Genomic DNA, 13,182 nt, shown 5'->3' with positions numbered 1-13,182 from the left:
AATCAAAATATTCAAATTTTAATAAGAACAAGTTCCATTTCAATACACTAAATTTATTTTCATTGCAATATGTACATCCACAAAAGTGTTTGAAATTCAAGTGTTCACTTTTTACGCAGTCTTATCGCACTTTATGCTATTCACGGTTTACATTCAAAATGATATGGATCCAATGATTTTGGATCTCGCCACGTTGGAGGCAAAGCAGTATGCAGATGCAGACCACACCGTTTGCAAGGATCGCTAAATAACGTAATGAAACTGTGAAACCAAGCCTGTGAAAACATAAAAAAGTTTTCTCGTACGTTTTTGTATATTCCAATGTATATCAGTAAATAATTTGTGATTCTTACAAAGAAGCTCTTCAAAGTCATTTCTGGAAAATTAGTATTATAAAAATGAAGCATTGCTGAGTGAGCATGATCTGTTACACGCTGAAAAACTTTATACCTAGATTCTGTCCATAAATCGAGTTGCTCATTGTATCCCTTAACAACTACTCTTTCTATCATCAGTCCTTTAAACGCTATTATAGCTTTCAAGACATGGCCTAATGTTACGTGGATAACTGCATTAGATGTGTAAGGCCTTGTAATTGTAATAGGCATGTCAGTGTAAATACGATCAAATGAGGAAATCACTTGGTCAACCTGTCTGTAAGTGATAAATCAAGATTAAACTATTTTCATTGGCAGCTAAAAAAATAAATTTTTATTTTAACATATTAAATATCCTTACGGAGGAGTATAGTTGTGAGCTCCAGGTTGTACTCTACTTCTTTTTGCTCTATTCAATGGTACAGATGAACGTTTGAGTAAATTTTGACTCAAAATTTGATGAGCTACATGGCTATACTCATGGACTTTGTCTGTCCATTTATATGCATTTACTAATGTACCATACAAAGCTTGACGCTCTTGTGTAGTTTCTTGACAAAGGAATTGAGTATTTCCTAAATTAAAAGGTCCAGGAGCTGGACTCAAAGAATTGACAGCTTGCTCAACATCTCTGTCAAATATAAATCTTTAGTGTAATTAAACGAAATACTTAGACGAACTATTGCTTTAAACTATTGCTTTATATCAATATTCAATAACTATATCAAGTTCAATATTTTGAACTAAAAAATACATTTATAACAAGTAAATTTTATAAATAGTAATATCGGAGGTTATGTATGTGATTGAATAAATAACAATCGGCAGAACTAGAATATTAGACAATCAGAAACACAATAAGTAGGAAAACATACCTCAAATTAGTACCAACAGTCGTCAAAAGTTCTTGTAATTCTAATAGGTATTTATTTTCTTTATTTTCTTCTCCATGATCAGCTCTGATACCATCAGCAAGGCAGTAAAACACTTGTCCTACACTAGAGCGTAATACTTTTAAAGCGGATAATGCCGTTTGCAATGGCTCCATTTTTATCATTTAATATTAATAATCTTCCGAGACCAGGCGAATAATGAAATTGAAATTAAAAATAATAAACGTAAACGCAAGTCAACGATCAAACGTTACACTCTTTTAATATTGACGGTCACTTCTGCTTTGACAGTTGACACGGTTAGGGAATAAGACCCCTGGTGACCCTGCGGTGGCTTTAACTGAAAGACGATGTCATTCGCAAGTGTAATTTTTATTATTTATCTTTAGACTAACGGGATTTGAACCTTCAAACTGCCCTTTACAAGTGGCCAAATTAGTGCCTCGTATCATTATCAACTATATACAAAGTTCATGTCAGAGGGTACGTCTATATATAGACTTTCCGGCAGTCTAAAGGTTAACGTATGTACATTGCGGTCTTTCTCGAGAAGCATTCGGAAAATTTAACTATAGAATGTAATGTAGTTACTTCTACAAAAAGAGTGGCAAGGAACCTTATATACCTAGGGTGGTAATTTGAATAATGAACCTATAGCGTAACCCAGATAATACAGCGTCCCGGCACAGTTTGACACGTGCGTGCCGTCATAATGCAGGCATAGTGCGAGCACGAAAAGCTACGCACGCCGTGCCATCAGAATGCAGGCATAATGAGAACTGCGAAGATAGCCTCCGGGTTTTCATGGGACATTGTTAACCAAAAAAGGAAAACGGAATTAATTGCTCTAATTGTCCCTGATGTACGTGGTAATTTCCCATTTACGATTAATCAACGGAAAATAGGGGAAAATCGCATTTTCCATTTATCTACTCACTAGCTGATTTCTCCAGAATTTATTATTCGATTTTTACGGTTCAGATCTTAAAATTAAGATTATAATTTTCCACGCCATCCCCTGTATTTACATTAATGCTAAATATTATTAATTTTAAATAAAAATTTATAATAACATTGATGCCCCGAGTGGCGGGAAACCTTTTTCATTCCGTAGTTCTACGTTTCGTGGACCAAGAAGCAGAGAGTATTACATCAATGAGTTAGAATTATACACGGCGCATAGACTTTAGTCGGTTTGAATCTAGAGCTACATTTTTTAAGACTTGTGAATCTGACGCCCAAAAAAATTTTTTAATCATATTTTTGAGTTTTCATGAGCTAAAACGTTCTCTCCCTTTTTCCGGATTATGTCTCCGCTTGAAATTTTATTTCCGGATTTTCCGTTTTTAAAAAAATCGGGCGTTCGTACAGCGCGCAAAATGCATTAAACATTTTTCTCCCGTTTAAAAAGAAATAATATTGATAACGGATGATAGCTCCTTATTCCCGGATTACGAAACAATTTTCCTTTTGTCGATTTTCTATCCAAAATTGAGGAAAATGTAAAAATTAGTAATATGCGGCAGTTAGTCGATAAAACAGGTCAAACGTTTGCTAATCATACCACGCGTATGAGGCAGATGTTACCGGCCGTCAAGCCTCACTGACGAGTACAGTCGGTAGCATAGATATTCACTTACATAAACATTGATTGACACCGAGCAATCAACTCCACTGACACTTTCAGTGATCCTTTGTTAGGAAATCTAGGTTGCTGTTATCACCTGTGCACTCGGGATTAATACAATCATGGCACAATCCTGCACGAGGATAACTGCTAGGAGACAAAATCAGCTACGTAACCTCCCGCAAGAGCACGAAGAATTCTTCACCTCAAACCTAAGAAACGTGATAACCGTAATGGAGAGAACCAAACTCAGGATTGGAAGAAATGAATATAACGCGGTTGGAAATAAGTTCGCAAAAGATACAGTGAAATATTTTGTAGCTAATGAGAATCTAATACTTTCTGAAGATGCTGTAGCCGTCCTATGCGTATTAGCATTAGGACCGATTTACATAGTGAATGATCCAACCACCTACAACTCCAACTTTTACTTAGTGGCAATTATCTCGATCTTAAAAATATTTGCAAGTGATTCTGACTTTGTGAATGTGGGTTAGAGAGATCCTGTAAAGAGTATGGCATTATACTCAAGTAACATGAACTCCCCACACTGGAGGCTCTGTCTCAAGCAGCAGACAGAGTTTAACCAGCATTAAAAGACAGGATGGGCTTGACATGAGACAAATATGTCTCTTACCCAGAGCTGGTAACAACATCATTAAGCATGCTCTTATTGATTGCAAAATCATTAACTGATGTATCACGTGTCCATTGGTTCCGATGTAAGTGGAATAGAATATCCCACACCTTGAATAAAAAATTTGCTCCAGAGCAAATTACAACACCTCTTCTGGACGTTTACAAAGGGATTAACAATTCCATTAGCTCAAAGCACCAAATAAGGACAAGCATATTTAGAGCCATGAGAGCCCAGGGCACTAAGAAAAGTGGCAAATACAGAAATATATTTAATATGCTCTGCAAGCAACTTCAATACGCTGAAATGACGTATATCTACATGATCATGATGTTTATTTATGGCCTTCATCCAGATGTATTAGCTTTCCCGGAGTTCGTAGAAGCTGAGCGTTTCAAGATGAGTTATGCACTGACAGTGTTAAACACAATTCCAGAAGAAGACCGTCCGTTCATTAAATTACTGTATCCACCCAGTGACTGAAGCACTCCATTCCAAGCACTTTACCCTATATTCGACTGCAGCTAAGGCGATTGCTTCAGTCTTTGATCCAAGTATGAAGAACTATACCATAAAGGATAATGCTGGACTGACTGACTTTGCCAATCAAGTCAAGGATCATGTAAGGAGGAAGTCAGGAGTAGGAGGCCTCAATGCTGCATAAGGTGGAATCAGAACCACCGTAGCCACGATGTTAATCTTGGCACAAACACTTCTTGAAAAAAATTCATAGGTATCTGTCAGGAATCAAACCCCAGACTCTTGCATAGGAGACAGATATTCTAGTACAGTAAGCCACCGTGGCTCTTCCTGGCGGTCCTGGCAATTACTTTGATGTACTGCCAATAGAAGTTTAGGGCAAGTTTAAAATGAATAAAAAAGTACTAATATTTATTTAAATGTAACTCAAAATAATTCTTTTATAAGAATTTTTGTAAAGATAAAATCATTATTAAAAATAATAGAACTAAGCAATAATTATAATTCAACATGTAAGTTTTTAATAAATTTATTTAACAACGTTTTCTATAATTTATTGCATTGATTCTATGCACAATATTTGTTTGCATTGGATCATTATAACCAAAATCGTGTATCGAGTAAATATATTTTAGTTTAGTAACTTATATCTAGTCTAAAATTATTATAACACCAAAAAATATGTAATATAAGAGTATTATGGAGTAATATACGCGATATAAACGTAAAATTACAAAGAATTTTCAAACGCTTTGATGATGATACACATAGATAAATGATTAAAGTAGTGACAAACCTGACAAATTCAAAGTACTTTTTATTATATTCTATGAATTACTAAATTGTACATACATACATAGAGATCTTATATTACTATTCATAATTATTCACTGACAATCAAAAGAAAAACTGAATTTTTATTTTCATCTACAAAAGTATATTTTCTATATTGTCAGGTATTATTCTATCTATGTAAGGTCGTACAATATTTTACATTTCTTTCTAATATAATTCATACGAATAAACAATGCGTACGTAGATTTTGCATTACAAATTCTAATTTCAATTTACCTTATCACACTGAGAATGTAACATATATTTATTAAAATTGTTGCTTCTATGAGTGAAATTATATATATTTTTTTAAATAATGAACAACAATAAACTAAAATACTTACGTGTGAAAATAAAATGATTCGAGTGCGTGCATTGAATATAGTAATAATAAACATTTTCTTTTGTCAAGTTCATCAATATTACTGTTGTAATTCCTAATTCAGCACTGTAATAATAACATGGGCCATGAACAATCATGGAAGCGTAATAATATAATAGTTATTCTTTGAAATAGCTAATGGAAAATCAAAATCTTTTGAATTATCATTATTTTTGATATTAGTTTTATAATGGCTTTACATTATCTTTTTATCTGCAAAAACAAAATGGGTATTTACTTTGCTTTTTTTACGCATGTGTACTTGTATCTTATGAACACGAAAATATTTCGTATTTATTCCTATTTAGTCAGCAGAAAGTATTTTCCCGAGATATAAAGCTGATATTTTAATTTCACTGAATATTATATCTAAAATTAAAGTATACAAAATGTTGTATATATATGTATATAGGCCATTTTTTAATAGACTTGCTGCATCTATGATTTCTACCATGAAAAGTTTTATTTTTGTTTCTATAATATGTATCAATATAGCATGATAATTGGTGTATTATTCTTACGAAAACTGTTTTTATTCAAAAGTTTAATGGACCTTTCCGCTACCAAACTATTATTATTAATGTAATTTTAATTTTTTTAATACAATCTATATCGTTACCATTTGTACAACATATTCTTATCAACTTCACTCGTTAATGGCTCAGCAATTTTTTCATAATTAAAAAATTTATTGGAAATCTTGATATATTTTAACGTTTAAATTTTTATAAAAACTAGAAAGTTACAGTCTAAATATAATAGATATCTAATTAAGAATCAATTTTCATTTTTAAAAATCATTAAAGATTTGGTGTTGCATTGACCTATATGGTATTCGTGATAAAGAAATTATCATGATAGTTTATTTCTAAATAATTAGGTTTTTTTGGTTGTTATTGTACGAATATTTTAAAAACTTAAGTTTGCATTTATTTTGTTCCAAACATAAATGAGTCATTTGTGTATTCTTAAACATTTCTGTTTAAGAACAAGTATTTTTTTATATTTTAATCGAGGCAATACCAATGAATAGTCATTAAAAATTACTAAAAAAAAAAGTATCGTGAGTCGAAAAGAATTTTATTTAATCAACTCCATTTTAGTTCCTTCTTTTGTTTAGAACAACAGTTGCATCAGCCACATGATTTAATTCTTAACAACTACCTGAGTAATTGAAAAAAGTAAAAATATATATTGTTGATGCACAATAAAACTTGGCGAAATATATCTGCAGTGAGACATTGATTTGAATTGCACCTTGACGCGAATTTACATCATTCGTATTTATATAAATTAGATTTTTCCATGATATTTATATCTGTAAAAAGTTCCTTTAACGAAGGATAAACACGGGATTGCGTGTATAATAATAACAAGAATCGATCGCATATACAGAAATACATTTTACAATCAAACAGTCTCGTGGAGTAGGAAGGTACAAGAGTCTTGCGAAGGACAGATAGTAAAACCGCATGCTATCTCAGCCTCACAAGTTCATTCATATTTCTTGTTTTTCTTCAAACATTATATACAATTCATATTCGTTCAATGATCTTATTCACTTCCGTAAGTTCGCGTTACAAATTGGTGAAAAAACGCTGTTCGAAGTTTAAGTGTCTATTGTTTTCGCAGTTTTTAAAAAGTTTATCATAGCGAATCATCCACGTACGTATTTATTATGCTGTCTATTATGACTCTCCAAAAGTATGATAACATCATTTGTCCCACCAAGTCTACTAACTTCTCCCCAAGTTTTTTAAAGATTTTTTAAGAATATTTAATGACCAATGCCAAATTCCTTGGCATCATCTTCAGTGATATCACCGTATTGCCAGATATTAAGATGCTTTTCTCTTGCTTCCTTTTCAGCTTTCCTGTATTCTTCCCGCTAGAATAAAAGAAAAAGAAGATTCTGAATAATATTGTTCACATAATGACTCAAAAGTAATAATTATGAGATTAGTAACGAACCAGTTGTTTATGTTTACGGTCTTTTCCCGAATAACATAGTAAATAGCCCTCAGCAACAAGAGCTTTAACAATATCTTCCTTAGTTGTAGGATCAGCTAATGTAATGATTGGAGCTCCGACGTTTCTATGTTCCACATTCAATAGTAAAGTGTTCCCATGAAGAGTGTCCTCCCTGAGAATTTGCATGGCAGTTTTTTTATCGTCCTCCTGAATACATAAAAAATAATATTATGTAAACAACCAGTTGTACGGGTAATAAACTTTTTTAAATGAGAAACACTAACGTCTTTAGGTAACGTAACGATTGCCAAGATATTTTCCGTAGCAAATGGTTTATCCGCAGTGAAACCAGCTGGCACAGCAGCAACCCTGGTTACATCGAGAACTTCTCGATTTCCGTAGTCAATGTAAAAGACCGACACGTTAGGACCAGCAACCTTTTCGATCTTAACGCGGTACCATTCGTTGTCCACTGTAAATTTGGCAATAGCCAGGTCACCCTTTTTCGGAGTGTAAGCTCCAGCCAAGGGAGGATTGGTCTCGATTTCTTGGCGTAAGCGTGCCAAAAGGCCCTCAAGAGTTGCCTTCTGGTCGACCCTTTGTGTGTAGACGTGTAGTTCGTCAGTGATTTCCGACACTACGATTTCCTGGTAATCAATCTTACGCTCAGCAGGCGCACGCTCGGTTTCCTCGCGTTTTTCTTCTGGCTCCACCTCGATCTCTACACGATTCTTCCAGATCTGTAACAAATAAATGGAATCAGTCCAATCTTCGTAAAATTTATCTGATATACATGTTTTTCCAATATTTATTGAACTTACGTTCAATTTCTTGGCTTTGGCACGTTCTTCAGCAGCTTTAAGGGCCTTCAAAAGTTCACCCTGCTCTACAAAGTTCGAAATCTCGGCAAGACCTTCCTCAACAAGTGCAACCGACAGATTGACATTGTCGACGAAGAGGCAACCAATAAAACCACTACCCTTTGTCTCCATGTTCTCAACCTGGACGTCAACGTCCTTCTGGAAACAGAACTTGCGGGTGTAGGCGAGTGCTTCTTCACCAAAAGGCTCAGCTTCCATGCCACCAGTACCGGGTGTGATGCGGGCAGCACGTGGACACTTGACTCCAGCAAGTAAAAACGTGATCAGACAGTACTCTTTGGGGATGAATAGTTTGAGGCGAGAGCCGCTCGTCACAAACTCAACTACGGCTTTGATTTCACGAGCACGCTTTAAGGACTGCAAGTAAGACTTGGCGGCTGTGGGGTCGGTTGACACATCACGGATTCGCTGCAGTGGCACATCTTTCTTGGCATGCAGACCATTACCGGACTTTTCAGCCTTAGATTCGGCAACGAGCAAGTCGTTGTAGTAGGATGAACGCTGGTCATCATTTTGCCGGTACCTTACCACAGTAGCAAAGCCCTTCGATACCATTGCTTCGGCAATATTACTACAAAAATTGTTAAATTTAAGTTATCCTAGTCAATTAATATTTATAATGGTGAGTTTGATGTAGATTAGAGTAAGGATAATGACAAAGTTATGTTTCGATCTACTTACACTTTTCCAACCAAAACAGTGCAACAAGTTTTCTCGGGAAAGTTATCTCTGGCGGGTTGAACGTAGTCAACAATCACTTTAACTGGTTTGCCGATGAGTTTTTTTCTTAAGAACTCACGGGCCTCGAACATCCAAGGGATGTCATAGAGTGGCCTGAAGTCCTTTGACTTGGCTGGTGGTTTACCGTCTTCTCCTTGTGGCTGCTTGGGGCGTGGTGGTGGCCTAATACTGCTCAAGAAGATCTTCTTGGTCTCGCCATTATTCATGCGCACAATCATGGAATCCGCACTGGTGATCTCGATGATGGTTCCATTGAGTTCCTCCGATGGACGAGCTGGTACATAGTCTTTCCACAGATGTAAACGCTTATCTTTGGCAGCTTTTTCCGCAAGATAGAGCTTATGTTTGTCGGTTTTGATGTTACTCATTGACCAGTCGACGATGCGAGCAAATCCTTCATTCAGCAAAGCTTCGGCGATGTTACCTAAAATAATAATTTTTTATGAAATCAAATATTCACAAAGGAAAGCAATGAAATACAACAATGGCTAATGTAAAACATGAATACTGACCTTTCGGATGTAGAATACTTCCAACAAATTGGGTGTTGTTGGCAGACTCAAGTAAAACTTCGATGTCTCTTTGCAGAAGACGCGATTCAACGAAAAATTTTGCTTGATCAGCAAATGGCTCAGGGCCATCCTGCTTGAAGGTAGGGCAACGAATACCCGAGATGGCCAAGGTAATATGATAAAAGTCAGGCAACAGCAAAGCCTTGACCGTCGAACCGTCTCTGACGTGTTCGATAAGAGCCTTCACGGGCTTGCCACCGTACTTGTCGACCAGAGTCAGAGGAGTTTCAACGCTGTACTTGACGTCGCGGACGTGATCTGACGACGGGCTTGTGGTTGACCATTTACCCTTACCGGCAGATTTAGCAGCATCCTCGAGTTCTTGGAGTTTGGTCAACTCAGGAGACTGAGCGCGTGTGTCTCGCTTTACAGTCACGAGACCCTCGGACACCAGTTGCTCGGTGATCGATGGTCCCGACATATCTATTATTTATAGATAATAATATTGTATTCAATATACGCGTTTTCATTGTACGATTTAATGTATAAAACAATGAGGTTATAATACCAAAAAAGAATTATGCAAACCATTATTGATAAAATTATAATAATTGTACACAGCAATAAACAAAATCAGAGTAATTTATATAAATGCAATTTACTATGTTAATTTTAAGCAGAACGATGATTTCAGAAAAATAAAAATGACATCAATTTACCTTTGCCTATCCACACCCGTCCATATGTTCTATTATTGTTTGGAGATTTCTCTTCAACAAATACAATTTCTTGTCCAATTAACTTTTTACGCAGGAATTCCCTTGCTTCCCATGCATATGGCTCATCTTTAGTTTCTGGGCTGGAGGTGGAGATCAAATAAGTATACAATGGGTTTACAATTACAAGATTCCATAACTATACTCGTTTCTTTACCTAGTATTGACTGGTCGACGGCCAAGTTTAGGTGCTATTACGTTGGACAAAATCAAGGTCTTTTCTGGTGGAGGTCCTCCCTTGGGCTGACCACGGATAGTAATAGAATCTCCAGAATTCACCTATTAAGCAAATGCAAAGCTATATTAATAACATAAATAAAAATAAAAAATTTAAATTGTACTGGATAAAAATAAAAAACACTTATTATTACAAATGCACTTATTATCCAGATTTGAAAATGGAAGTGCAATAAATATTCTGTACTTATCAAATTTAGCTTAGACGTGAAACAATAAAATCTCTAAGCAAGTATAAGTGTTAGCAGAGAATATTACGCAAAGATGTGAATAAGACGTCAAGTTATACATGTGGCACCTGAACGAAACATAATTATGGAATAGAATGATTATTTTGAAAGAATATGTGGTATTTTTGACTTAAAAGCTGTCTTTTATGCATAGTGGGATATGTAGAATGTAGGTATTTAAGTGATAATTTCAGGATTGACATATGGAATGCAAAGATGACAAGGTGAAAATTGCCGACTGAGACTGGTGTAGGTGTGATAAAAAACGAAAGAATCTGATGGTAGAGCGGATAAAAAATTGAATGAAGTTAATAAACCGTGCATAACGAATGTTTGGGACGAAAGATTCGGGGACCATATGTTTGGCGAGCATATTGCCGCAGCTGGCGTGGGAACTGAGAAATGCAGGTTCTAGAGTAATCCCACTTAGCCACGCGGAGTCGGGATCGAAAAGGTGTACGTGTGTAAACGTTCGGTAAGCAAAAAGTATTACCTGCTTCACGATGCCGTAGCATGGTTTGAGGGGTGGAGGCGTGGGTTGCTGCTGCTGTTCTTGCTTCGGTGCGCTCATGTTGCTGCTGGATACTAACGTGGTCTGAACTGCGTGCGAGCAACGCGTTACGGCTGCCTTGCGACGTGTGCTTTGGCTTTCCTACTCGATCTGGTGCGTGCTAGTGATTCTCGTTGGCAATTGGGGGTTGAGATATTCAGTCGCGTGACATATTGAGGGGATGCTTGCTGCTACTACGGGTACACTACAAATACAGACAAACGGCGAGGACAAAAAGCTGTCCTTAACGCGTACACGTAGCTATAAGTTGTTAAGAAGGCAAATGCCGCGACGATGGCTTACGAGAAAAGAGCGAGTGAGAAATGGGAGACCCCGAAGAAGGTGGACGCGTGTCGAGAGAGCGGAGAGAGCGAGAGAGCGCGCCTCTTCGAGAGACTGCTGCGTGTGCGTGAATGTGTGCGACAGTACCGCTTGTGGTGGGGCAGCCACGAGACAGAGACCTCAATTCGTTTGTTACAAGCGGGAGTGAGATGTACAATATCACTATGCGTACACACACACCATTCGAGCCGATTTTTGACCACGTAATCACACGACGTACCGCGCGGAGATAGCTGAAACTAAGCTCGCAATCGCAGTAGAGACTAAGCGCGTTAAGGATTTACTATCTTGGCGGCCATTTCAGCTCGCGATACGTTCAACACGTGGAGAAAAAGGCCTCAAGCACTCGGACTTCTGTTTCCCTATAAGCGAAAACTGGTAAACTCTGCTGCCATTTTGTTCCAAAACTTTAGAGCCAATAGTCAAATAGCAATGGGTTCCACAATACTCTCAAGATCCGAGTATCTATCAGCGCTTCTCGCGACATCTGCTGTCTAATTTGATGCTCTATGTTCATTGGCCAATGGTCCAATGGCCATTGCTCATTGCCCTGTTACGCACCCTCCATCGTGGTGACTGATTCACATCGCGGCTACCATGTGGCTCTGTATAGCCTTGGAGAAGAAAGATGTCGTTGTTGCCGTCAACGAGTCATGCAGTGTCCTGTTATAACTGTCTCTGTCGTGTCACAATAGTTTAAAGGTCACTGCCATTATCTATGCCGATTTACGAGGGTGTAATCTCACTTTCTCGCGCATGTATCTAACTTACTTTTCGATACGTGTCCGGGACGTGCATTCTAGATTCCTCAACCTTATACACGTTCGGGAAATCGAGAATGATTTAAATTTCGTCCCACACACGTCGTATTGAAAAGTAAAGTTAGATACATGTGCGAGAAAGTGAATTCACCTTCGTGCGGCTTTTTCACCCTGACTTCGTTTGAACGGAACGCCCCTGTGAGGCTACAATTACTTTCGTGCAGTAGTATCGAAATGTACTCTTTCGAAACGGTTTATGAAAAGCTGAAATTTGAGTGTGCGTTTTTTACGGAGCGTGTGGTAAAGTTGCCCTGTCGGCACGACGTGTTGAAAAAGGCAAATTTTTTCAGATTCGTGCATATTAGTATTCGCCGCATTATTCATTATTGCTTCTCGGACCAGTATACATTTAAATTATCCCAAGAAAAGTATTTTTTTCGTCGATCTATTTTAGTCGAAGCACATATAATTAACGAATGTGTGCTTTTTATAGACTTTATTATATCTCTTTAAACGTTACATTACGGACTAATTCATTATATTATACAAGGCTTTTTAAGAAAAATTAAGGCATTTGAAATAAGAACAATTTACATTGCAATAAATAACAAGTTTCTGACCATCATTGTAATATATATGTATAATGTCGTATTAAAAAGCTTCCTGAAATGGATTAATAATTGATTATCCATTATATTCACATATTTTCATGCCATCACTTTACTAATTTTTAATGCAACTCAATTGAATTTGACCTGCTTTTTCCATAGTTTCTTCATTCAAATTTTGATATTCTTTTCACAATAAAGTATCTGAGTGATAAATTGTTAACAGCCAATTCAAACATTTTTAGTGTAAATACTATTGTACATATACAAAACTTATACTCCTTTTTGAAAATAGAGCACGCAATATATGCAAAAATTAAGATTGTTATTTGAATTTGTACAA

General features: G+C 36.5%; 2 protein-coding genes across 3 annotated transcripts; both read right to left on the bottom strand.

Moving 5' to 3' along the window:
* Positions 1-46: 46 nt before the first annotated feature.
* On the bottom strand, positions 47-1,612 carry LOC131665242 (mediator of RNA polymerase II transcription subunit 27). Its single transcript, XM_058937001.1, has 4 exons — positions 1,253-1,612; positions 739-1,008; positions 354-654; positions 47-275 (listed from the first exon to the last, which is right to left on the bottom strand). The coding sequence occupies exons 1-4, from the start codon at positions 1,432-1,434 to the stop codon at positions 141-143; spliced, it is 888 nt and encodes a 295-aa protein (XP_058792984.1). The 5' UTR covers positions 1,435-1,612; the 3' UTR covers positions 47-140.
* Positions 1,613-2,956: 1,344 nt separating this feature from the next.
* Positions 2,957-11,751, bottom strand: LOC131664218 (staphylococcal nuclease domain-containing protein 1). 2 transcript variants are annotated; one of them, XM_058935150.1, is made up of 10 exons: positions 11,432-11,751; positions 11,072-11,333; positions 10,269-10,390; positions 10,055-10,194; positions 9,336-9,818; positions 8,764-9,247; positions 8,023-8,653; positions 7,486-7,941; positions 7,202-7,408; positions 2,957-7,118 (listed from the first exon to the last, which is right to left on the bottom strand). In XM_058935150.1, the coding sequence occupies exons 2-10, from the start codon at positions 11,147-11,149 to the stop codon at positions 7,008-7,010; spliced, it is 2,712 nt and encodes a 903-aa protein (XP_058791133.1). In that variant the 5' UTR covers positions 11,150-11,333; positions 11,432-11,751; the 3' UTR covers positions 2,957-7,007. The 2 variants fall into 2 exon arrangements, with proteins under 2 accessions (XP_058791133.1, XP_058791125.1); XM_058935142.1 differs by having other exon boundaries at positions 11,072-11,751.
* Positions 11,752-13,182: the final 1,431 nt, after the last annotated feature.

Source organism: Phymastichus coffea, unplaced genomic scaffold (genome assembly GCF_024137745.1).
Source record: "Phymastichus coffea isolate CEN01 unplaced genomic scaffold, Cenicafe_Pcof_1.1 PCOF00003, whole genome shotgun sequence".
Lineage (NCBI taxonomy): Eukaryota > Metazoa > Arthropoda > Insecta > Hymenoptera > Eulophidae > Phymastichus > Phymastichus coffea.
The sequence above is the reverse complement of the archived record's forward strand: the minus strand, read 5'-3'. Positions and strand labels throughout refer to the sequence as shown.